We start from the raw sequence: 24,611 nt of genomic DNA, 5'->3' as shown, positions 1-24,611 counted from the left end.
CAAAACACAACTAGACCTAGGTTTTCAAATAAAGGCTTGTCAAGCAGTATTTCCCTACACCATTAATGATACGGTGATTCTACCATACCCAAAGTTGGTTGCAATAAATATTTATATTCCATTGTATGTCATGAGGATGAATCACCAGGAAAAGAGAAAAGGCATGTTGGAACAGATACAGGCTGTTCAAACAATAAACAGGCTGCATCAAAAACTGACACAGGAATGATTTGGTAAGTGATGTGGCCATAAGACACAGTATAATTACCAGAAGCTATTAATGCAAAAAGAGAGCATACAGCACTGCTACTAACAGCTGTCTGCATAAAAATGGAAAGTCCCATTCTTTTGAAGCTTCTTTTATATATGGTGCTTTAGGACATTCTTATTTAGTAGTTCTCAACCTGTCTAAACATTAGAATCTCCTAGAGAGTTTTCTAAAAATAACCTATGCATGAACCTCACCTTCAGATGCTCAGATTTACTTGTCTGGAGGGGTTTTGGCAAATATTTTTAAAAACACCCTATGCCTGGATGGCTCAGTTGGTACAGCATGGGACTCTTGATCCCGGGGTTGTAAATTCAAGCCCCACACTGCGTGTAGAGATTTAAGAAAAACAAAAAACACCCTATGTGATTCTAATGTACAGCAAGAGCTCTAAAATGTCCTAACGCCGAGGCTCTACCCCAGAACAGATGAATCAGAATCCTTGGAAGCAAAGCCCAGACACAAGGGTTTTTTTTTTTTTTTTTTTTTTTTAAAGATCCTCAGGTGATTACACTCTATACCCAAAGGTGAAAACCGATGCTTGAGACACACTGTGTTGCTTGGCTTAAGGATTAAGGATGTCAGCGTTGTTTTTTCTCTCTTCTCTTCTCTTCTCTTCTCTTCTCTTCTCTTCTCTTCTCTTCTCTTCTCTTCTCTTCTCTTCTTCTCCCCTCCCCTCCCCTTCTTTCTCTCTCTCTTTTTTTCTTTCTTCCTGAGTCAACACAGTTCTCAATTATCACTGTAGTAGAGCCACCAGTATTCTTTTTTTTTTTTTTTTTTACTGTTTATTTATTTTTGACAGAGAGAGAGCGAATGAGAGAGAGAGAGCATGAAAGGGAGAGGGCAAGAGGGAGACAGAGAATCTGAAGCAAGCTCTGCATTGTTAGGGCAGAGCCTGACTTGGGGCTCGAAGTCACAGTGAGATCATGACCTGAGCCAAAGTCAGTCATGAGCCAAAGTTGGTCACTTAACCAAATGAGCCACCCAGGCGCCCCAGCAGTAAAGAATTCTAAGCTTTATCCACTCTAAAATAATAGTGGCTTAATTCATGGAATCTCTCTTCAATTTCAGTGCAAAAGAAGGGGGAGGGATGTATGGAAATCACAAGAGAAGTATTTTTAAATACTTTCAGCAACGTGCTCACTTCAGCAGCACATATACTAAAACACTTTGAGCAAAATAATCCATACCATATTAAACTCCTTTGGTGCACAGTAAATCATAGTGAAGAACAAAACTGAAAAGTAGAATTCATTTGAGTCTATATTGTACAGAAGAGCATAACTTAAGTACAGAAGAGGAAATCATAGCATCTTCCAGTGAATTCTAGGTAGCAAATAAAAAAACAGTTACAATAGTTTCCCAGTGACTCTAATTGTTCAGGATGCCAAAGTAAAACAAATTCCTATACAAATTTCAAAGAAAACTATAAGATGCATTAAAAAATATTAAATACAAGATAACTTCTCAAAGATCAATTGAAATAGAAGGTGCACATATCTTAGATATAAATCTTTTTTGCTTTTACTTAAAAAAGTATGCTTTCTAATGGTCATATGAAAAAGACATTTACTTTTTTCCCATTACTAACCCTGAGTAGGGAGAACAAATGTGGAGTAGGCCTCATAGCTCATTAAGAACCAAACTCCACACTTTTCCCAGTTGTGTATGGCAAGTAATGGAGTCCAGGATTACACTTATTCAGGATTCCACATACACACATCAGTTTAAACCACCCCAAACTACAATTTGGGTAACTGTTACATGTGGCATTACACTTTTAGTCCCTATACTGGTTTAACGAGAACAAAATCTATTATTTACTCCATAGGAATTTTCAGTTCAGTATATAGCAATATATATGGATATCATAGCTTCATTGCTCAAGAAGCTCTACTCAGCAGAAGAAAAATATGAATAAGTTCTGTGTATACTTATCTTTCACTACAAACATGTTAGCTGTTACAAGGGAGTTAACGAAAGGAAAAACGTGGAATTTCATCACAATGGAATATGGGAAGAGCTGATATTTCCTCTTTGCCATTGTAATTATTCTTTTTACGATGAAACTCAGAATTGCAAATTTAGCTGAATTTACCAGTTTCAACCTTTGTAAATGAAATCAAGTTCACTCACTGGGCCAAAAATGGCAAGCAGCAGTTGGGAGCAAGAGGGCAATAAGGACAGAAGAAAACAGATTCACTGCATTGTTATCAAGAATCGGTTTCCCTGCTATGTACTTCACCTCATTCACTGGGCTGTTGACCACCATGCCAGTGCTTTCATCTAAACCTGGAGTAGAAAAGAAGCAAGTGAGGTGGAAAATCCAAATGACTTGATTTAAAACAAATAAGCTCTTCCCTTCCAAAGAATATAATCTTTGAAAGATTCTCAGCCACTTAAAATTGATTTCAGTGGAGGCGCGCCTGGGTGGCTCAGTAGGTTAAGCATCCTACTTTGGCTCATATCATGATCTCACAGTTTGTGAGTTCGAGCCCTGCGTTGGGCTCTGTGCTGACAGCTCAGAGCCTGGAGCCTGCTTCGAATGTTGTGTCTCCCTCTGTCTCTGCCCCTCCCCTGCTCATGCTCTGTGTCTCTCTCCCTCAGAAATAAGATAAACATTTAAAACAAATTTTTTAAAAATTGATTTCAGTGGATAATTAAATGGTGAGAGATATGGAACCCTCAATTACAATAGACTTTTTTTTTTTTTTTTTGGGACAGATAGAGACAGAGCATGAACGGGGGAGGGACAGAGAGAGAGGGAGATGCAGAATTGGAAACAGGCTCCAGGCTCCGAGCCATCAGCCCAGAGCCTGACGCGGGGCTCGAACTCACGGACCGCGAGATCATGACCTGGCTGAAGTCGGACGCTTAACCGACTGCGCCACCCAGGCGCCCCAACAATAGACTTTTTTGAAATGTGGTTTTCAGTACACCTTAATACTGTTCTCTCAACACTGCTGGAATTCCTTCACAGGTAGAAGGGAGAACATTAAAAGTAGAGATGTCATGAAACCAGAAGACTAGGTCTGCAAGACCAATAGGGATCATGTCTTTGGCCTCTGCACTGGAAACCCAGGACCCAGCACGGTGCCAGCACCAAGGAGGCACACAAAGAATTAACGAGTTAATCTGTCCCACAGTCCACATTTATTTTTTCAACCCACTCAATATGATCAGAAACTTTCCCAGTTAGAGCCCAGTTTAGAATAAAACCTAGGTTCTTAAAAAAAACAAGAACGAACAAAAAAAAGTAGGGATGGAGGAGGGAGGGAGGGAGGGAGGGAGGGAGAGAGAGAGAGAGAGACAGAGAGACGGTAAGTCTGTGTGTGTGTGTGTGTGTAGTTACTGACCTTTACCCTGAACTAAAATCAGACTGCTTCCTCCTTAGTATCTAGATGAGACTAACAAATCTGAGAGAACAAACATTCTGATTGGTGGGGAGCAAAGCATAAGGGCAAGTAGATGATCTTGGCACATGAAAAGAAACAGAAGGACTGTACACAGAGAAACTTTCTCCAGACTCCCAGCTTCTTCACTGTATGAGTCAAACGAGAACACATGGTTGGTCACAGTGTGGAAGAAATACACACCTACCAGAATATGTCAGTATACTGACATGACAGGACAGCCTCAAAAGCAAAGCACAGAAAATTGTGGGGAAAACCAACTCTCCCATGTATCTTGAGTGGGGCTAAAAATTCAGTGGGGACAGAAAGCATTATGTCACAGTAGAAAAGTAGGTCATATGTGTACAGAGTAAGAGTAGTACAATAATTCTTTCTCAAACAGACTTGTAAAACAAATAGAGGGTGGGCATTAAAATGATCTGATCCGAAATGTTCTGCTTTCCTGGGATTAGATAAAGTCCCATAAGCAAAAGTATCTGTTTCCTGCACTATCATATCCTCCCCACATAGCTTCTATTCATTGTTCTGTAGGACTAATTCTCTTTCAATTAATTTAACACACACAAAAATTAAAATCAAAATTGTGGAAAAGATTCTGTCCTATCATTCCTGGCCTCTCAATTTCCTCTTTGAGATTGTTTTCATGTTTTCTCCCCCCATATTTTTTCCCATTTAATATACTAATAAGTTGCAATAATAAAGTGATGCTCTTACCAGTAAATTGCATTGTAGCTCCTAAGTATGAGTCTACAACTGATCCTAGTAATCCAGCCAGACCCCCAAATGCAATAATAGGCCACTGGGGAGCAGAAATGTCCAAATCATTAACAAAAACCAACTGTGTGAGGAAGTACGTGATGCCCACAAAGGTACCACCAAGGAGACTGGAGGCAAGGCCCACCACTGTGACCCCTCCATTGGTCCCTGAAGAAGAAACATAGATAAAAATAATCTGGTTAAAAATCAACAAACACATAAAATCAAGGAAAACAAAAAATTGTAGTACCTATCTTACTAAGACTAAAAGAAAGGATTCTCTTTCATACAATCCAAAGCTCATAGCCTACTTAAAAAGAAGTCTTTTCTGCACATTGACTCCTGACATTATAAGCAGTGCGGGGGAATGGTTCAATGGAGCCAGACTGCCTGATTTCAATCTTCCTTCTGCCACTTCCAAGTTATGTGACTGTAGTGAGGTTACTTAACTTCTCTTAATTTCCTTGTTTGTTAGATGAAAATAATTAAAGAACCAATACACATGAATATTGAGAGTATTAAGGATGACGATAATGAGGAAGAGATAAAAAGGAGGAGGTGAGGAAGAAAAGGAAGAGGAGGAGAAAGTAGAGGAGTAAAAGACGAGGAGAAGGAAGGGAAGAAGATGAAGGAGGAGGGCAGGTGATAACAGAGACAAAAATGTAGTAGTCGTAGTAGCAGTAGATGATGATGATAATGGTAAGAGAACTGAGATCTGTGGTAAAGCACTAACCACATAACAGGTCCTCAAGAAATACTCTACTATTCCTTTCCTTTTCTCCTCTCCTACTGATAGGTCTCTGCATTCCTGTATTATTTATCTAGGACTTGCTAACATTTCCTGCAAATATTATTATCACCAATTTAACAGCCTACAGTAATTTTCCAATTAAGGGAATAACCAAAATTCTTAAAAGCCTCCTAGGTAAGAAACACAATCAATCGGGTTTTTTTGTTCACTTTGTTTTTTTGAAGAAATTTAAATATAGACTCACCAACTGGAACTTTTTCCCAGGTTGTTATTAGCCTTGGCGGGCTTTTACTCAGAACGGTGCCAACTTCTGAAGCCCACGTGTCTCCAGCAGAGCAGGCCAGTGCAGCCAAGAGAGACAAACACATCCAGGAAGCAGTGTACTGCTTGGAAAAATCTATTGGGATTTCCCCAGGGCCATTTTCTATCATATACAGCAGGGCCAGCTCTGTAGGCACAGCTCCATTACAGAATACCTGAATCCAATTCCTCTGCCCGCCTACAAACAAACAAGTACATAAAAAGGACAAGAAATGTTTTCTCCTCAGAAGGGCAATCATGCAGTTACAGGAATTTATTTTAATGTTTAAGAAAAGAAAAATGACTACAATTTTAAAAATGACTAAAATTGGATAGTACCTTTTTCTATATTCTATATTATTTTAGAATAATTAATGATAGATTCTAATGCTTCTAAAATTCACTCTTACTATTATGGTGAAGTAATGATAAACTAAATTAGGCTACTACTTAAAGTTATTCTCATCTAAAATTTATCTGTTTCAACAATCTAAACATGTTCTTACTGTAAGCTTATAGTATGTTAGGATGAAATAAAGGTTACTATTTTGAGTGTCAAACATAATTCATTTTACCTTCTTTGTATTCTGAATCTAGACGCTTCTTTATTTCTCCCTTCCATTTAGTGAGTTTTGAAGAAGAAAGGAAAAACATCAGCAAAGAGGTAAAAAAGCTGTAATTTGCAATGGTTAGGATAAATCCAACCACAAGTCCTGAAAGAAACATATACATACACAGAATTATATTTAGTCCATACATTAATGCTGTGAAAAAAAAGAATGGATTTTTTTCAGTTCTTTTTCACATTAAACTGAAATGTACATTTCTAATACATCTTCACTTTTACCAGTTCAGATATTACCAAGTAGTAAACTAAATGTTGGTTTCATTAAATTGAGAGATTTTTTTAAACCATATTTTGACCTCCTTTCAAACTATGAATATATGAATGTATTACTGTAGACATTTTATTTTATAATCAAATTATAGAACACAATAAATAGCAGTGATTCACTATTAAGCAATACATATTATATATGTTATATACAACATTTGGATAGACAGCTAGTTTGGAAAATTTCAAAGTTAACTGTGGATCTCTGCAGAGAGGTTAAACTGTGGCATCTTTCAGGCTTCTAATTTTTACATTTCCCCTATAGTCTAGATCTTTTTTCTACTTAAAGGCTAGCTTTTTGGCTTTTCAAAAAAGTTCTACATGCTCTCTTCTTGAGTCTCATAAACTATGGGAGAAGATATAGATAGTGTTTCTTAGCTATGTTTTCTTATGTGAATCTATGAAAACAGTCCTGGATTTTATGTGAAATTAAAAATGGAGTATTTTCGGGGCGCCTGGGTGGCGCAGTCGGTTAAGCGTCCGACTTCAGCCAGGTCACGATCTCGCAGTCCCGAGCCCCGCGTCAGGCTCTGGGCTGATGGGTCAGAGCCTGGAGCCTGTTTCCGATTCTGTGTCTCCCTCTCTCTCTGCCCCTCCCCCGTTCATGCTCTGTCTCTCTCTGTCCCAAAAATAAACGTTGAAAAAAAAATTTAAAAAAAAATGGAGTATTTCCTATGAATGTGATTTTAGATTTTTCAACTTTTTCTTTGTTTCTTTTATTTGGGCAAACAAGAAAGGGAACATCTTGCATTTTTCCATGAATGACCAATTTCAAGGAAGGCTTATCAGGAGAGCAAAAAAGAGGGAAGCTTACATTAAATGAAACAAAAGAAAAAAAAAACAGAAAGAAGGAAAGATGTACTCTTGATATTATAGCAATATGTAAAGAGGCCACTGAAATCAACTGCTAAATCAGTCAAACATGCTTGAGACTTAACTTGTTGTAGGTTACTAAACTGAGAAATTATAAAGCCTGTCTCTCAATAATTCTATAAAGAAAATGCACATCTGCTGGAATTAGCTTCTTAAATTACTCAGATAATCCTTAAAGGCCTTTGTTAGAAAATTTGAAAATAAATGTTCTTATGAGAGATGCCTGGGTGGCTTAGTCAGTTGAGTGACTAACTCTTGATTTTGGCTCAGGTCATGATCCCAGGGTTGTGGGATCAAGCCCTGCACCGGGCTCCATGCTGAGCGTGGAGCCTGCTTCAGATTCTTTCTCTCCCTCCCTCTGCCCCTCTTCCCCATGTGTGTGTGCTCTATATAATAAAATAAAAATAAAAAAGAAATTGTTCTTAGTAGCAAAACTTGGTGGCTGAGATAGCAAAGTACCCTAGTTTCTATTACCACAATGGTTAGTAAATTCTACAAAAATGAATGAGACAGAGGATTCTGGAAAGATGGGAGGAGTAGGAAGCATTAAGAATCTGTCTTCCCACCTAGACAACAATTGCACAGGCAGAATCTGTCTGACAAAACTTTTTTGGAACTCTGGAGTCTACTGAAGGCTTGTAACTTTCAAAGGAAGGCTTGGAAGGGAAACTGCAGTAATTTTGGTCAGTTTCCCATCACCACTCCCAGCCCCATGGCAGGAAGTACAGGAATTGCAGGAGCAGTCTGCACACAGGTTATGAAAGCCAGGGCGGACAATAAGGACTTGTCTTTCTTTAAAATTTTTTTAATGTTTATTTTTGAAAGAGAGAGAGAGAGAGAGAGAGAGAGAGAGAGAGAGAGAAAATGTGAGCAGGGGAGAGACAGAGAGAGAGGGAGATAGAATCTGAAGCAGGCTCCAGGCTCAGAGCTGTCAGCACAGAGCCTGATGCAGAGCTCTAACACTCCAACCATGAAATCATGACCTGAGCTGAAGTCAGACACCCAAGGGCCCCTGGACTTGTCTTTCAAATATGAGGATTTGTACTCTGATCAATGATTGCTGCTTCTGATAATGCAGATATAGACACAGAGGATGGCAGCCATTGTTGCACTCCACCCCTTACTGTTGCAAGCCCAAGCCCTTTCTTGCTGAAGGAACTTCCAAAGGATTTAAAGGGTTGATTCCAGCCTCCCTTCATTTCTGGTTTTCCTCATTTGGAGAGCCATACATTAAAGACTAGGACATTCGAAAGAAACTGAATTTACGGGGAAAATTAGAAAGTCACAGTGCACACCCAGAGAAAGGTATAGGCTCAGAAAAGACTGGGAAGACCTTAAGTTTACACCTTATGGTGATCTCTGGCATAGAGACAGCCTGCAACAATCAAAAACAAGACAAAACAAAAACAAAAAAGAGCAAACCTTGGGGACAGGGGAAACTCTGATTTCCAGAGTTACCATCTTATTAGATTTAAATGTCTAGTTTTCAAGAAAAATATCACAAGGCATACAAAGAAACAGGAAAGTATGGCCCATTCACAGGGGAAAAAAAAAAATCAATGGAGACTGTCACTGGAAGGGCCAGATGGTGGACCTACTAAGCAAAGACCTCAAAACAACAGTCTTAAGGATGCGCAAAGAATGAAAAGAAGACATGAAGAAAGTCAAGAAAACAATATGGGATATGGAAATGCTAATAAACAGGACAGAAATCTAGAGAAAAAACAAAAGGAAATATTGGAGCTGAACACAATTCAGTAAAGATTCAAAGGCACATTTGAGCCGGCAGAATAAAGAAATCAATGAACTTGAAGGCAGGCAAAGGAAATTATCCAGTCTGAAGAACAGAAAAAAAGACTGAAGAAAAGTGAACAAAGCCTAAGGGACAAGTGGAACGACACACACGTGGGAATCCCAGAAGAAAAGAGGACAAGGGATAGAGAAATTCTTTGAAGAAATAACAGCTGAAACCTTCCCAAGTTTTGTTTTTTTATTAAACTTACCAAGTTTGATGAAAGACACACGTATAAACATGCAAGAAAGCAGCTTACCAAACTCCAAGTAGAATGAATTCAGAGAGCCACATTGAGACACATTATAATCAAACTGTTCAAAGACAAAGACAGTCTTGAAAGCAGAAAAAGGTAAGCAACTCATCACATACGAGTGATCCTCAGTAAGATTATCAACAGATTTCTTCTCAGAAATTTTGGAGGCCAGAAGGCTAGAAGGCACAGGACTGATATACTCAAAGTGTGAAAAGGAAAGAAAAAAAAAAAAACCTGTCAAACAAGAGGCTTAAATCTAGCCAAACTATTTTTCAAAAGCAAAGGAGAAATTAAAAGTTTGTAGGTTATTGATGTTATGCTGGCAAAAATTTAAATGAAAATGTTGTAACTCTAGGATGTTAAATGTAATTCTTGTGGTAACCATAAAGAAAAGTTATAAAATATACACAAAAGGAAATGAGAAAGGAATTCAAACATTCCACTACAAAAAATTAAACACAAAGGAAGACAGTAATACAAACAATGAGGAACAAAAAAACTGAAAGGCATATAGAAACAAATAGCAAAATGACAGAAATAAGTTTCTCCTTAATTACTTTAAATGAGGGGCTAGGGGCGCCTGGCTGGCTCAACTGGTAGAGCACTCTTGATCTCAGGGTTGTAAATTTGAGCCCCACACTGGGTGTAGAGATTACTTACAAAAAAAAAAATCTTCCAAAAAAACCAAGTATGTGTAAGGGGATGAAACACTCTAATCAAAAGACGTAGACTGTCTATGTGAAATAAAAATACATAGTCCAATGCTGTCTACAAAGAATGCACTTTTAAAGACACAAAGGGGTTGAAAGTAAAAGCACTGAAAAAATATCCCATGCAAACAGTAACCAAAAGAGAGCAGGGGGGTGCTATACTAATAACAGACAAAATAGATAAGCTCATTACTACACCTGTGTGACATAACCCTATCTTTTTCTTTCTTTCTTCTTCTTCTTCTTCTTTTTTTTTTTTAGTATTTCTTTTCTTTCTGGCATAACAAGATGCTCTAGGTTCTTCCCAAACCTAGTTTTCCCCAGCCCTGGAACCAGTCATTTCTCTGAGGAGCTTTGGTTCATTTCAGTGGCCAATCTCACAGTGTGCTCATTGCTACTGGGGTATATTTACTTTTTTGTGGACAGGACAAATAAATACATGCATACACATGAACATACAAATATACACACATGCACATACATGTGCACATCTACACATACACACACATACATGTATTTTAGAAATCACAAGATCATACCAAGAGCTCCCATTACAACCCATCTCCACAGATTCTCTTGCTCCTCCTCCTTCCACATTTGTATGCCTCCTTCTTTGGTAACAACCCCCCAGTTTAAAACAACAATGACAATTTCACTCATTTTCTCAATCCCCTATCACATCTAAAATTTGTAGAATTACTTCACTCTTACTACAACAAAAACAAACCACACCAAACATAGTTCAGGATTTGTTTGCAATTCTCTTCTTCCCTTAACCTAAGACTGAAGCAATATAGTTAAATACTATGTTAAGTTTCCTCTTTTTCCCTCCAGTGTGCTTATAGTATTAATTTAAAATACAATTGGGTTCATTTGTTTTAGTTTGCTTTCAGTTGTAGATTTCCCCTTTTCCATCCTTTCTAATTTTATTGCTTAAAATATGTAGAATACTAGCATGATTTCAAAAGTCAAACTTACACAAAAAAGTATATTTAGAGAAGGGTCACTTCCTCCCAGGTCCCTTTGCCCCTCTGACTATATTTTGCTCTCCCTCCATTCTTTGTAGATAACAAACTTCATTATTTTCTAGCTTATCATTCCTGCATTTCTTTTTCGAAAGATATATATATATATATATATATATATATATATGTTTTATTTTCCCTTTTTTTTAAAAATTTTTAAAGTTTATTTATTTCGAGAGAGACAGAGAGTGAGCAGGGGAGGGGCAGGGAGAGAGGGAAAGAGAGATCCCAAGCAAGCTTTACACTGGCGGAGCCCGATGTGGGGCTTGAACTCACGAACCACAAGATCATGACCTGAGCAGAAACCAAGAGTTAGTAGCTTACTGACTGAGCCACCCAGGTACCTCCCTTCTTCTTTATATAAAAGTAGCATTCTCTATTCTCTAAGTCCTTCTCAACTTAAAAGCACATTTTAAAAAAAGTTTTATTTATTAATCTCTGCACCCAATGTGGGGCTCAAACTCATGACCCCAAGATCAAGAGTTGCACGATGCTCTGACGAAGCCAGCCAGGTACCCCTATAATCATGTTTTTAATAATAATTTTTATTGGGTTTTTAAAAAATGTTTATTTTGGGGTAGGGGTGCAGAGAGAGAGGAAAAGAGAGTTCCAAGGAAGCTCCATGCTGTCAGTGCAGAGCCCAGTGGGGCTTGATCTCGCGAATTGTGAGATCATGACCTGAGCCAAATCAAGAGTGGATGCTTAATTAACTGAGCCACCCAGGCACCCCTTTTATAATAATTTTTATAGTTCTCCTTTCAGGGAGAGAGTGTCCTAATTCTGCCTTTGAACACTCGGGTCAGTGGCACCCAAAAAATTTACATTTAGTCTCTCACGAGCTTGGCTACTTTAATTAGTCTCTCACGAGCTTGGCTGCTTTAAGTCTAAGTTTCCAGTTTAGAGTCGGTGTGTGAAAAAAATCCACCTGCTGGCCCTGCAGGGTTGGGGACCAGTTTCCTAGAATGTGATCATCACACCAAGGCACTGTTATCTTGTGTGGCCCTGTCCAGAGTGCTTGCTTGTATTTCTAAGTACAAATTCTTCCATCCCTGTCTAACTTTATTGTTAACAATTTCCATTCTCAGGGCACGTGGATGGCTCAGTCAGCATTAAGAGCATGTGACTCTTAGTTTCAGAGTCATGAGTTCAAGCCCCATGTTGAATGTGAGGCCTAGTTAAAATTTAAACAAACAAAAAACCCCCCAAAAAACAATTTCCATTCTCTGTAACTTTTAAGATAAATATATTCAGTGTTGTCATATAAAGATTTTTGTTAACACATTAAACAAAACTATTAATAGAAAAGATATTAAGCAGGTGTTAATATTTATTTAATAAATGAGTATGAAATAGTATCTTTTTTTTTTTTTTTAATTTTTTTTTTTCCAACATTTATTTATTTTTGGGACAGAGAGAGACAGAGCATGAACGGGGGAAGGGCAGAGAGAGAGGGAGACACAGAATCGGAAACAGGCTCCAGGCTCTGAGCCATCAGCCCAGAGCCCGACGCGGGGCTCGAACTCACAGACCGCGAGATCGTGACCTGGCTGAAGTCGGACGCTTAACCGACTGCGCCACCCAGGCACCCCGAAATAGTATCTTCTTAAATAACAGAACAGGGGACCAGGTTTTTATTTTTGTAGAAACTCTGATTAGCTCAACATTCAGATACTGGAACTAGTGAGACATTTATTGATTGATCACTCCAGAGATACTCAAATATTGGCATTTTACTCAAGTTTATCATGCTTAGTACTTTAAGTAGGCTCCACGACCCTGAGATGAAGACCTAAGATGATATCAAGAGTCAGATGCTTAACGGACTGAGTCACCCAGGCACTCCAACTTTAGTGCATTCTAATTTAAAGTGTAAGAAGTAGGGGGCACCTGGGTGGCTCAGTCGGTTGAGTGTCTGACTCTTATTTTTGGCTCAGGTCATGAGCTCATGGTTTGGGGGTGTGAGCCCCAAGTTGGGCTGCCAGTGTGGAGCCTGCATGGGATTCTCTCTCTCCCTCTCTGCCCCTCTCCCACTTTCTTTCTCTCTTTCTCTCTCAAAATAAATAAACTTAAAAAAATAAATAAAGTTCAAGAAGTAGGGTAATGCTGTATAAAGTACTAACAAAGTACTTTAGCTCTGGAGTTGAACAGTCTGGAGTTCAAACTTTGGCTCCTCCATTTACCTCTGAATAACTAAATGTTTCCCAACTGTAAGCCTCAACTTTTCATTGGTGAAATAATAACAGCAATTCCTACCTCATTGGCTTGCTGTGAAAAGTTAAATAATTTTTATAATATACTTATTATATTACCCAGATGTAGAAGGCCTTTAATAAATGTTAACTAATATCACTGGCAATAAAAGCAGCTGCAGTGGAAAAACCTATTCAACCTTGAAGTTTTTTTCAATTGATTTTACAGTATTACAAAAGTAGTACATAACTATTGGAGGAGAAAGCCAAAAATATGGAAGTATACATAGTAAATGTGAAAATGTCTCTGTACACCCCCACACTCCCATCCCTTCTCTATAGTCACTATTAACAATTCGTTCCACTGTTTGTAAACAAACCCAGAGTAGAAGGGCCCTAAAACAACGTATACTGAAATGCTACCAGTCATCTACATCCTTTTTACTTCAACCACCTTAAAATACCACAGGAAGTGATCAATGTTCATATGGATGACAAGTTCAGAATGAGGAAATAAATCAAAGGCAATGTACTTTGAAAGAATGATTTCTTTCATGTAGTCTAAAAATATCTTGGAATTTTTTGCAACTGCTAGGTATGTCTGAACTCTTAAATTAGTAACTGCAGTTTCCAGTTCTAGATTCCATCTCCTGGAACCACCTCTGGAATCTCTAATTGTCAGTAATAAAAACTGATATGAAAAACAAAAGGGTGCTCTCAAAGCACTTCAAGATTCAAGAATTATGGCTGCCTTCTGAGTTTTAAACAGGTAAATTCTGCACTTAACAGAGCCATAGGGGGAAGTAAAACAACACTGTCTACAAATGTCACTGGTAGTAGGAGTAGAGTTACACCCCAAATTTCAATCATGGTGACCTGGGTATAATAACCCTGAGAGGCAGAAAAGGGAAAGGCAGGACTAGAATTTTATAATTTAATCAACTCAAATATAATCAATTCTATCATAGGTAATCTACTACAGAAAGACTGTGGGAATCAACAGAAGGCTCATTAGCCCAAAATAAAGAACATGAAGGCCAAAGAACCAGAAATTGGCAGACTTGTTGAATTCCGTACAAGGGATGGGACCCTTTGACTGGTGGATTTGCAATACTGGAGATAGGGAAACTGAAGGACTCCATAAAAATCTGCTGTTCCTCTTCCTGCTTCTGTTCTTGCTAGGACCTGCACCCCCACTTTATACATGCCTCATAAAGCAAACAGTGTATATCCTCCTTATAAGGGACAAGGAGTTAATAATTTCTTTAGGATAGATAACTTCTAAGGAAGGACCAGGTAAGAATGACCCGAGGAAGCCAGCATATGTGTATTCCACACACTGGTGCTAGACATCTTGATCAAGGCCCCCTGGCTCCAAGAAATAACAACTGGACCCTCTTCTTTGTTCTAACTGGTTCCTGGATGCCTAAAAAAACACATACACCAGACCACAATTCTCATTAAAACCCCACACGCCAAACAAAGATGGGACTCTCTCCTTTCCTTTCTGTGTCTCCCACTCTGTCTGTATTTGGACTCTCTCTATATCTTCCATAAACTTCACTTTCATTTCATGCTGACTCACATCTGATTTCTACCCTGCGCACAGTCAGGGATTCTCTTGGTTGGTCCTGTGTGACTCCCCTCTTGGTCTTTAGACTTGGCTTGCTGGCATCATATAGACTGTTTCTCAGACTTAGTACTCACCAAAGAAAAGTTCTGGTTACAATTTTACTTCTCAAGTGGCCTGACTACAAGAATTGGGCATGCCTCAGCAGTGATGTTTTTATTCAGTCTGCAATCAACTAGTTCCATATATCTTTTTAAAGACATACTTTATTATTATTTTTAAAGTAAGCTCCACACCCAATGTGGGACTTGAACTCATGACTCTGAGATCAAGAGTCACATGTTCTACTGACTGAGCCAGCCAGGCACCCTGACTAGTTCCATATTAATCAGATTAATAAAAGTGGTATACTGATTGCTAATACCAGTCCCTTGTGACAATGAACAACATAAACTGGTTTTCTTAGGTCTTATCAACTCTGGGTACCTGACAGAATGAGGCTTCTATTTCAGAAAGATCGATCACCAGATCCGAACCATGGTGACCCAAAAGAGGTAAGGCCACCCTCTGTAAGACCACATGGAATACAACCACTAGCCTTTCCAGACAATACTCCATTTGTGTGCATTTCCATTACATTTACAATATGTATTTCTGGGGATTAAATGCCTCAAACCTGGGGTGCCTGGGTGGCTCAGTCGGTTAAGCGTCTGACTTCGGCTCAGGTCATGATCTCACAGTTTGTGAGTTTGAGCCCCACATCAGGTTCTGTGCTGACAGCTCAGAGCCTGGAGCCTGCTTTGGATTCTGTGTCTCCCTCAATCTCTGCCCCTCCCCTGTTCACTCTCTCTCTGTCTCTCAAAAATAAATAAAACATTAAAAAAATTTAATAGTAAATGCCTCAAGCCCATCTTATTTATCTCTGTTCCCTAAAACTGTAAGTTCTCTAACAGTGGTATTTTTTTTAGTTTTCATTTAAATTACAGTTAGTTGGGGTACCTGGGGTCTTAGTTAAGCATCCAACTCTTGATTTCGGCTCAAATCATGATCTTGCAGTTCATAGGATTGAGCCCCATGTCAGGCTCCATGCTGACAGCAAGGAGCCTGCTTGGGATTCTCTCTCTTCCTCTCTCTCTCAAAAGAAATAAAGAACCTTAAAAAAAATAAATTCTAGTTATTTAACATATAGTATAATATTGGTTTCAGGAGTGACAGTGGGATTTTTATCCATTTTGTTTACTACTAAATCCTAAGTGTCCAGGACAGTGCCTGGCATACAGGGAACCCTAACTATATATTTGTTGAATGAATGAATGAATGAATGAATGAGAAAAAATGGTAAACCATTATGCCTAATAGTCTTGGTAGGTGAAATCAAATTTAAAATTGTCAAGTCAAAAAACTGATGACGGACTATCCATTCTGAGCTCAAAGGAATACAATGACTAGTAATACTTCCTTAGAGTAAATCATTTACACAGTGCTTCCCAGTGCTTTATAATCACTTTTCCATATATTCCCTCATGTGATCCTCCTTATTCTAGAAATAATCTCTCTCAAAGAGATCAGAGGCCTCTACTTCAGTGTTCACCTTAAGCACTGCCTCAACCCCTCCTCTCTTCCATCATCACTGAGGTGTGTGTTCCAGTGTCATGGTGGGCTCTTAACACCCATATCCTGAGGAAGTTCTGAAACTTTTCTCGATCCCAAGCACACTAAAGGCATGATATGGACAACCTTAGTAAAATTCCTATGACTGTGAACAGTAGTGGAAGGAAGACAATAACAGTAACTAACATCTATAAAATACTTAATGTGTGTGCCAGGTACTGTGCTAACCTTTGTACATGGATGGCTTCTCACAGATCAATGCTGTAGATAATATAATTTCTTCTCACTTTACAGATAGGCAAATGACAACACTGATGGTTTAAGTAATTTATAGTCATACTCCAGGATGGTATTCCCAAGTCCTATATAATTTGAACTAGCATTACAATTTTTTTTTTTGTTCTTAAGGGAAAAAAAAAAAGCTCCAAACAAAAGATACCAATATTCATGGAATGAAATGATCAGAAAAAAGAACAGAGGTTTTAAAATCAATGTACAGGGGTGACTGGGTGGCTTGGTCGGTTGAGCGTCCTCTTGACTTCAGCTCAGGTCATGATCTCACAGTTCCTGAGTTCAAGCTGCACATTGGGCTCTGTGCTGACACACACAGCTTGCTTGGGGTTCTCCCAATCCTCTCCCTCTCCTTTCTCCCCTCCAATAAATAAAAAAAAAACATTAAAAAGAATCAATCATATATTTCCTAAATACCTGTTATGTGTGTAACACTATTCAAAGAAGCATGGGACACAGAAGCATAAGATCCACTCCTGTCTTCTGGGAGTTTACAATACAATCGAAAGCACACAATAAATCACTAACAGTAAATGTTTATATAATGCTCTACAGCTTTTTAAAAATTTTTTTAAACTTTTTAATTTATTTTTGAGAGAGAGAGAGAGACAGAGCATGAATGGGGGAAGAGCAGAGAAAGGAGGAGATGCAGAATCCAAAGCAGGCTCCAGGCTCTGAGCTGTCAGCCCAGAGCCCAATGCAGGGCTTGAACCCACGAACTGTGAGATCATAACCTGAGCCGAAGTCAGACGTTTAACTGACTGAGCCACCCAGGCACCCCTAACACTCTACAGCTTAAACAGACATATTGTCCCATACATTATCTTGTCTGAACCTCACCAATAAGCCCTAAGGAACTATTTCATAAGAGATGAAGAAACTGAGACTCCATATTGTTAGGCAATGTGGTAAAATGTGGGGAAATAGGTTCTACTTACATAAACGGGTTAGAAAAAGCTTAGGGTGGAAAGCAGCTGCCACAGGGCAAAAATGCCCAAGGTTAGCTAGCAAGATATTATAATGGGATCACAAATACTTCCATCTGACGCCAATATACTATTGTACTTTGATCACAAACTCCACTTGCCCCCACACCCTTTGCTTCTTACGCACACAACTTAATGATTACTGATTGTTTTCTCCACGTTCACATGCGTAAGATCTTGTTTTCTTCATGTTCACCCACATGGGTAATATCTTGTAAACTCAATAAATGCGGAGACGAAACCCCTATTTGGGGCTCTTGTCTCTTCCTGGACACAAGCCTCTCCTGTATTCAATTCTGCATCCGTTCTCTTGCTGGACAAGAGAGAACTCCAGACTCATAGTATGTGACAGCAAACTTCACTGAGATAGCAAGTGGAAGTCTCAGAATTCAAATACGTATCTTCTAATTCTAAATCAAGCTAGGCAGGAGAGGAATAGAGGCCCAAGGACTAGAAAGCAGGAAAGCAAATGGTAGCAGGAAAGAAACAAAAGTAGAGATCAGAAAAGAAAAAGCAGGGCAATATACAACATGGAAACCAGGGAAGACAGAATTTCAGGAAGGACTTGCCCTTTCTATATGTCAAGAATGATAATAATCAAGGCAAGACTACTTGAGAAAGGACATTTTTAACAAAGCATAACTCTGTGTTATATTCAAACGGAGACCAAATTATTCACTTTAAGTGAGTTAATACTTCCAAAGTGCTAACAGCAGTGCCTGGTACACAGTATACGCAACATAAGCATTTGCTAAACAGATAAATCATAACCATTCCTAATACTGATTATATGGCAAGACAAAATATATGTCAATATGGTCTGTTAACTGTAATTCTCAACTACCCTCATGGGAGGGAAAAAAGTCCTTGAACAATGTTTCTCAATCATAAAGGAAGAGACTTAGCATGATTCTGAAGAACTGCCTGAAAATAAGCAGCCAATAAATGCTGGCTATGTCTATGCACTGAGCTAGGAACTTTATTGTGATTACCTGATTTAATTCTTACTGCAACCCGTAAGAATGAAATCAGAGGTAGATCAAGGATTTATAGGGCCTGGTGCTTATAAATTAAAAAAAAAAAAATATATATATATATATATATATATATCCATATATACACACACATACACACACAAACATAGCTCTTACCTTTGTAAAATTTACAAAACCATAGGACCATGAGCATACACTGCTAGGGTTCTTCCCAAGGCCTTAGAAGGTACCACTGCAAGTGAAGATGCCATGAAGTTTAAGCTGTATTAACTTCATGGTAGTTCTTTAGGTTGGATATTAAAAATCCCATTTCACTGAAGAGAAAACTAAGGCATAGGGAGGTTAAGTGACTCTCCCAAAGCCGTAACTAATATTCATTTATTTTTATTTTATTTTTTTAACTTAAAAAAATGTTTATTTTTGAAAGAGAGCAAACATGTGAGCAGGGAAGGGGCAGATAGAGAGGGAGACAGAGTATCCCAAGCAGGCTCCATGCTGTCAGTGCAGAGCTGGACAGGGGACCTGAACTCACGAACCATGAAATCATGACCTGAGCCGAAGTCAGATGCTTAACTGACTGAGCCACCCAGGCACCTGCTGTAACTATCATTCAAATCCATCCTGCCTGATTCTAGCACTTGTTCTTTTACCCATCATGTTATATTGCTTCCATGAAGGCCTGCTCAAGTTTATAAAACTTTGAGAAACATCTGCTCTATGTGAATACAGTGGCAGCAGAGTGTGTTTACAGTGCTAAGTTAGGCTAATGAGCAATATTTTGCAGGTTACATAGGTGGCTTCAAGACCTGCCAGTTCTGAATAATTGTCATTCTGTAGTGATCTTATCCTCCATGTAGTAATTGAGGGGGATTCTCATGTCTTAGGATTTAAAACACTGCCAGGATATGAAAGTCTCAATGTCATATCAGATCATGTCACCCCACTGATCTGAGGCAGGTGAGGCTCCACCTAGTTTGAAATAAAATCTTTACTGTGTCCCACAAGCCCCCTTAATTACCTGGCCCTTGCCTATTTCTTCAATTTTCTCTCTCACCATTTTCCTTTTTCACTATTTTCCAGTCAAATGAACTTTATGCTCACACCAAATAAGCCAGGGTATACGTCGGGGTCTTTTCCCATGTGATTCTGTCAGCCTGGAACCTACTTCTCTCAGACTTTCTCATTGCTGGCTTCTTCAAGTCTCTGTTCACAACTACCTCCTTAGAGAAACGGGTTATGCCTGACCCTATCTACAAAAGAATGCCTGCATCCCCCAACATACACTCTTTACTATCTCAGTTTTTCTCACAAACTTTATTATATAAAAAGTTTAATGTATTTTGTTTGTTATCTCTTCTAAAGAATAAAAGTTCCACAAGAACTTGAAACCTTGTTCTTGTTCACAGTCGCATCCTCAGTTTCTAGAAGAGTGGCATATAGTAAGTGCTCAATAAATATGTGCTAAAAGAACAGATAAATGGCCTATCCCTAACTCAGTTCTGAAAAACATATCTAGGATACTTAATTTGTACTGCTCTGCTTGAGGCTACTAATAGCGATTTCCAAGAACAATTCTTTCCACCAGTTCCTCTACTTTACACCTAGGAGTTCTCCAGCATTTCTGCCAGCAGATAATTTAATACAACTAAAGGAGCAGAATAATTAAGAAACTAAAAAAAAAAAAAAATCTATCCTATTAATCTACTTGACATCAATTACAAAGATAAATTTGTACATTACACTGAGTATGTTAGTATCTGCAATTTTGACAGAATAGGAATGCTGAGCAATAAATCACTTTATCATTGTCTAAAATACATAACATTGTGACTGTCTCATATATTTGGAATTTAGAAAACACGGTTTTAAATTATATTAGCAAGCACTTATTATATAGTTAACATTCAAAAGAAAAACATACCTCCTAAAGCCCCACTGTGGTCTAGACTTTTCTTCTTAAAGCCATTAGAGACAATCAAAACAGGAACGACAACGGAAAACAGCCAACGCCAAGGAGAAATAGGCTGTAAATTACCTAAAAATTATAAAGATAGAGCACAAATTGTGTGAAGCTTGCACATGTTAGTCCTGGCTGTAAACTCTGATTAACTGCATTCTGGATTAAAATACTGGCATAAGTAGGGAAACAGAGATGAAGTCACCAAAGTAAAATATGTTGAGACTTTTATATTTCCAGAGAGACAATCCTACTGGGGAATGACCAAATAAGTCCTGTCTAAGTTTTGATATTTCATACATATGTGGAGATTTGAAATGATTCTCTACAGTTCACCATTGTTTTGGAAAGGAGGCATGTATTAAATCTCAAGAACTGCATAAAGCAAACTATTAACAGGATCCAATTATTTCACTTTCTGCCTTGTAGAGAGGTTTTTTTCTTTGTGTGTGTGTGTGTGTGTGTGTGTGTGTGTTTTAAAGTAACATTCTCACAAGCTACACACCTCAATTCAACAATTAGCAACTGAGTTTTCCAAAGGTTGCATCCAGCTCACAGGTATTTTGTTTGGCTAACATAATGTTTTCAAACAATTGGAAGTTAATATTTAAGATTAGGATATTTCAGTATAAAAATCCAGAACCTTGGCTTCTGTTGTAAAATGTGGAAGTTCAGGCTCACGTGGCAGAATTGACTGTAGTGGAGAGAGGCCTCCTCCCTTATACAGGCCATTGTTTTCCCCTTTAAAGTCCCCCACCATTCCTGACAGACTCGTACACACAAGACTGAGTGATTACAGTAAGGAAAAATGTGAACTATTGCCTGAGCCCATGTTTCTATCAAAAATGGGAAAATGGAAGACAAAGAGGGCCAAATGTTCAACCAAAAAATTCTATTTCTGAAAATGAAAACTATTCCCATGTGTTTAAGATGCAATGATCATGTTCCTGGCCCCAGAGGGACACTTGGGTTTACAGATCCTGGTTTATTCCACTGAGTTCAAGCAATAGTTAATACTAGCGCAAACCAGAATCTTCTCCCATACCTCTCCTCCCTAAACCCTCATCCCCTACTGTGAGTCATTATGAACCAACTCTGAAAGCTTCTGAACCCTGAAGAACACCCATTCAATTATTCACATGTCTGCAGAAGGGTAAGTTCTGAGATGGCAATCGCTTTATCACTCTACTTTTCACTTTTCCTTTCAGCTGAACAGTATTCCATTTTTATATGGGTACCAAGGAATTTGTGTAAAGGCATATGTATGCTCTTAGGAGGTGTCAAAACTATCAAGATTTGAGTCCAGAGTATGCAATGTGGTTTCAGACTTTAAAAGGAATCTGTTCTTCTGAAGTGACTAAAACAGCAGACAAATCCTCCAAATGTAAACATTATACCATCTTTCATTTTTACTGTGATTTTTTACAGGATACGAGAAACTGATAGTTACAAATATTCTTATTAAAAAATCACTGCAATTGTTTTACAAAACCATGTTTCATTTCACTTATTTCTCAAGATAGATGTAATAACTACATACAACATAAAAACATTTTGAAATAGGTTTAACTAGTATTATCCACAAGATGTGTTTATTAAAGGTTCTAAAATGTTCAAGGCAGTGATTACATTTTAATGTTTGTAAATTCGGACCGTGGGAGTTAAGTAAACACAACAGTTCACAACCACTCAGAGGACAGGAGTTTTGGATTTCATTAATGAGACTATTTTCAATTCCACCAATTAGATTATAGAAAAACAACTTAGAACATTCATACTTACCATAATAGGTGCTTGCAGTCATAGACATAATCCAGAAAGCTAAAGAAATGCAAATGATCAGGCTCAAAATAACTATATTAGTGATCATCTTTATATATTTTTTGCATATATTGTCGTTAAGATCTGTCATGGAAAGTAAGGATATGAACGAGCCCCCGAGGGAGAAAATATACAGTGTTTCTAATAAAAAAAATCAGTCATTTAAGTTGCCAGCAAAAAAGTCATGTAGAGACAAACATAAATGAGAACGTCTCCCACCGACCGAAAAAAAAACAAAAAAACCCTGAAACTATTTCCGGAAACTTCGGCAGGTGGAGAGCTGAAACTCCCGTGGGCGAGGTTAACACTTCACTGGAAAAGCAAAGCCCACCCCCGCAGAGTGCCGGTTCCTAGTCGGTGGTCACTTCACACCATAACTCAGCAGGGTGGAAAGCGACGGGAAAGCGGAACCAGCCAATCGCTGGTCTTAGGACCGCGGGCTCCGCCTCCACCTCCCGCCCACGCGTCGACGCGGGCCGCAAAAAGACAAGGTGCGCAGCCAGATCCCGGGTGGGTCCCGGCGGTGAGCCCAGCGCAGTGGAGCGCGGTCACGTCTCGACCGCTGCGCGCGCCGCTTCAGAATCCTGGTCCAGCCCGCCTGGGCCGAGGTTCCCGGACCTCAGCCCCGCGGCGAGTCGCGTCTCCCTTTCCTGCGCGCATGCGCTGCGGCCGCCCGAGACGTCGCTTAGTCCACGTGAGCGGTTTAAGGGCGTCTCCCAGAGGTCGAGCGGGGCGGACCCACTCAGAGGCCACCTGCGACCGGGGCCTGGTGGGTTTGTAATGCTTGTCAGAATACTGATGTCTGGAACCTTAGGTACTTAGGTTTGAGAGCATAGGCAAACACCGAATGCTGAAACCACTACCCGGGTAGTAATAGAAAAAAGGAATGCAAATAAATTTAGACCCCATAAGTCCGTTTCAAGCATAATCGAATACATTTTCATCTATAAAGAGTTTATGGCACATAATATTATGGATTTTTACGGGAAGGGGCATATGTTGTGTTGTAAAAATTTTCTGACTGAGAAAATTATTTAAGACGACACCATTTAGTATGTGGTGAACACTTGTAATTGCTAGAGATGTAAAGATAAAGTTGGACATAGTACCTGCTATTGAGCTCAAATAATTATTGTAATGACAGCATTTACATTGAGGAGATCTGTTCCTACACCGCTCATACTTTACGTGTGTGCATTAAGTCATTTAACTTAGAAAGCAGAACGTCTTATTAACATTAAAAGTCTGAATCTTGTGGCTTATTTCGTGGTTTATTTGACATTAACATTTGTATGCCTTGGTTAAAACTAATTAATAATTACACTATATTTGAACTTTTTCAGTTAATTGCTGACAATGTAAGAAGAGGACGTAACTGAGTTTCAGATATACTACACGGATGTGTTTTAACCCAGAAAACGTTTTCTTTGAATAGTTTTTTTAACTACTGAGTACTTTTTAAAAACACACAAGTCTAAATTTAAATAACATGTCAAAACAACATCCTTTCCTTTGGTAAGACATCGAATTAACTGATTAAGAACCAAATCTGTGAAGTAAGACTTAATAGTAGCGGCCTTCTTATTAGACTACTTGCATATATGGTCTTCATGCAGAAAATATGTGCCCACTTTATTTTTGTCTCACACTGTTCGGTACAGGTAAATAATTGGATACCTCAGCAAGCTGACTAGCCAATATCAATCACACCACACAATTGGATACAGTTATTAACAGTAAAACCTATTATTTTTGTGGTTTGCATAGTGACCTTGCTTTTGTCCCATAGAGAAGATTATGAACTGATCTTGCTTTTTCTTCCCCCTCCTTTCATCAGTCACAAGGTTACAAGGGTAACCTTGTCCGATGTTGGTGTTTTACGAGATTTTTACGTTCATCAGAAAACCATTGATGACGCCTAGCTGTGTCAGGCATCTCCTAAAAACACTGAAGTCTAGATGTGTCAGGCTAGTTCCCGGATGCCAGGGATGATTTTCTCGTGACTGACTAAAATTGAATATTAAATAATAAATAATAGTGAGCCTAAAAATGAATATTTCTCTTTCATTTTTTCTCAGTGTCCAATTACTGCTGTCATTCTCCATCATGTTATTTTATTTATTTATTTAAAGTTATTTTAGCTTAAGGTTGA

General features: G+C 38.6%; 1 protein-coding gene across 1 annotated transcript; it reads right to left on the bottom strand.

Moving 5' to 3' along the window:
* Window positions 1-1,513: 1,513 nt before the first annotated feature.
* TMEM19 (transmembrane protein 19) lies at window positions 1,514-23,134 on the bottom strand. The gene is made up of 6 exons (XM_043565042.1): window positions 22,421-23,134; window positions 20,603-20,716; window positions 6,064-6,201; window positions 5,433-5,687; window positions 4,396-4,605; window positions 1,514-2,560 (listed from the first exon to the last, which is right to left on the bottom strand). Exons 1-6 carry the CDS (start codon window positions 22,548-22,550, stop codon window positions 2,397-2,399), a joined length of 1,011 nt encoding a protein of 336 aa, XP_043420977.1. The 5' UTR covers window positions 22,551-23,134; the 3' UTR covers window positions 1,514-2,396.
* Window positions 23,135-24,611: the final 1,477 nt, after the last annotated feature.

This window comes from Prionailurus bengalensis, chromosome B4 (assembly GCF_016509475.1).
Source record: "Prionailurus bengalensis isolate Pbe53 chromosome B4, Fcat_Pben_1.1_paternal_pri, whole genome shotgun sequence".
NCBI lineage: Eukaryota > Metazoa > Chordata > Mammalia > Carnivora > Felidae > Prionailurus > Prionailurus bengalensis.
This window is presented reverse-complemented; position numbering and strand designations above follow the sequence as displayed.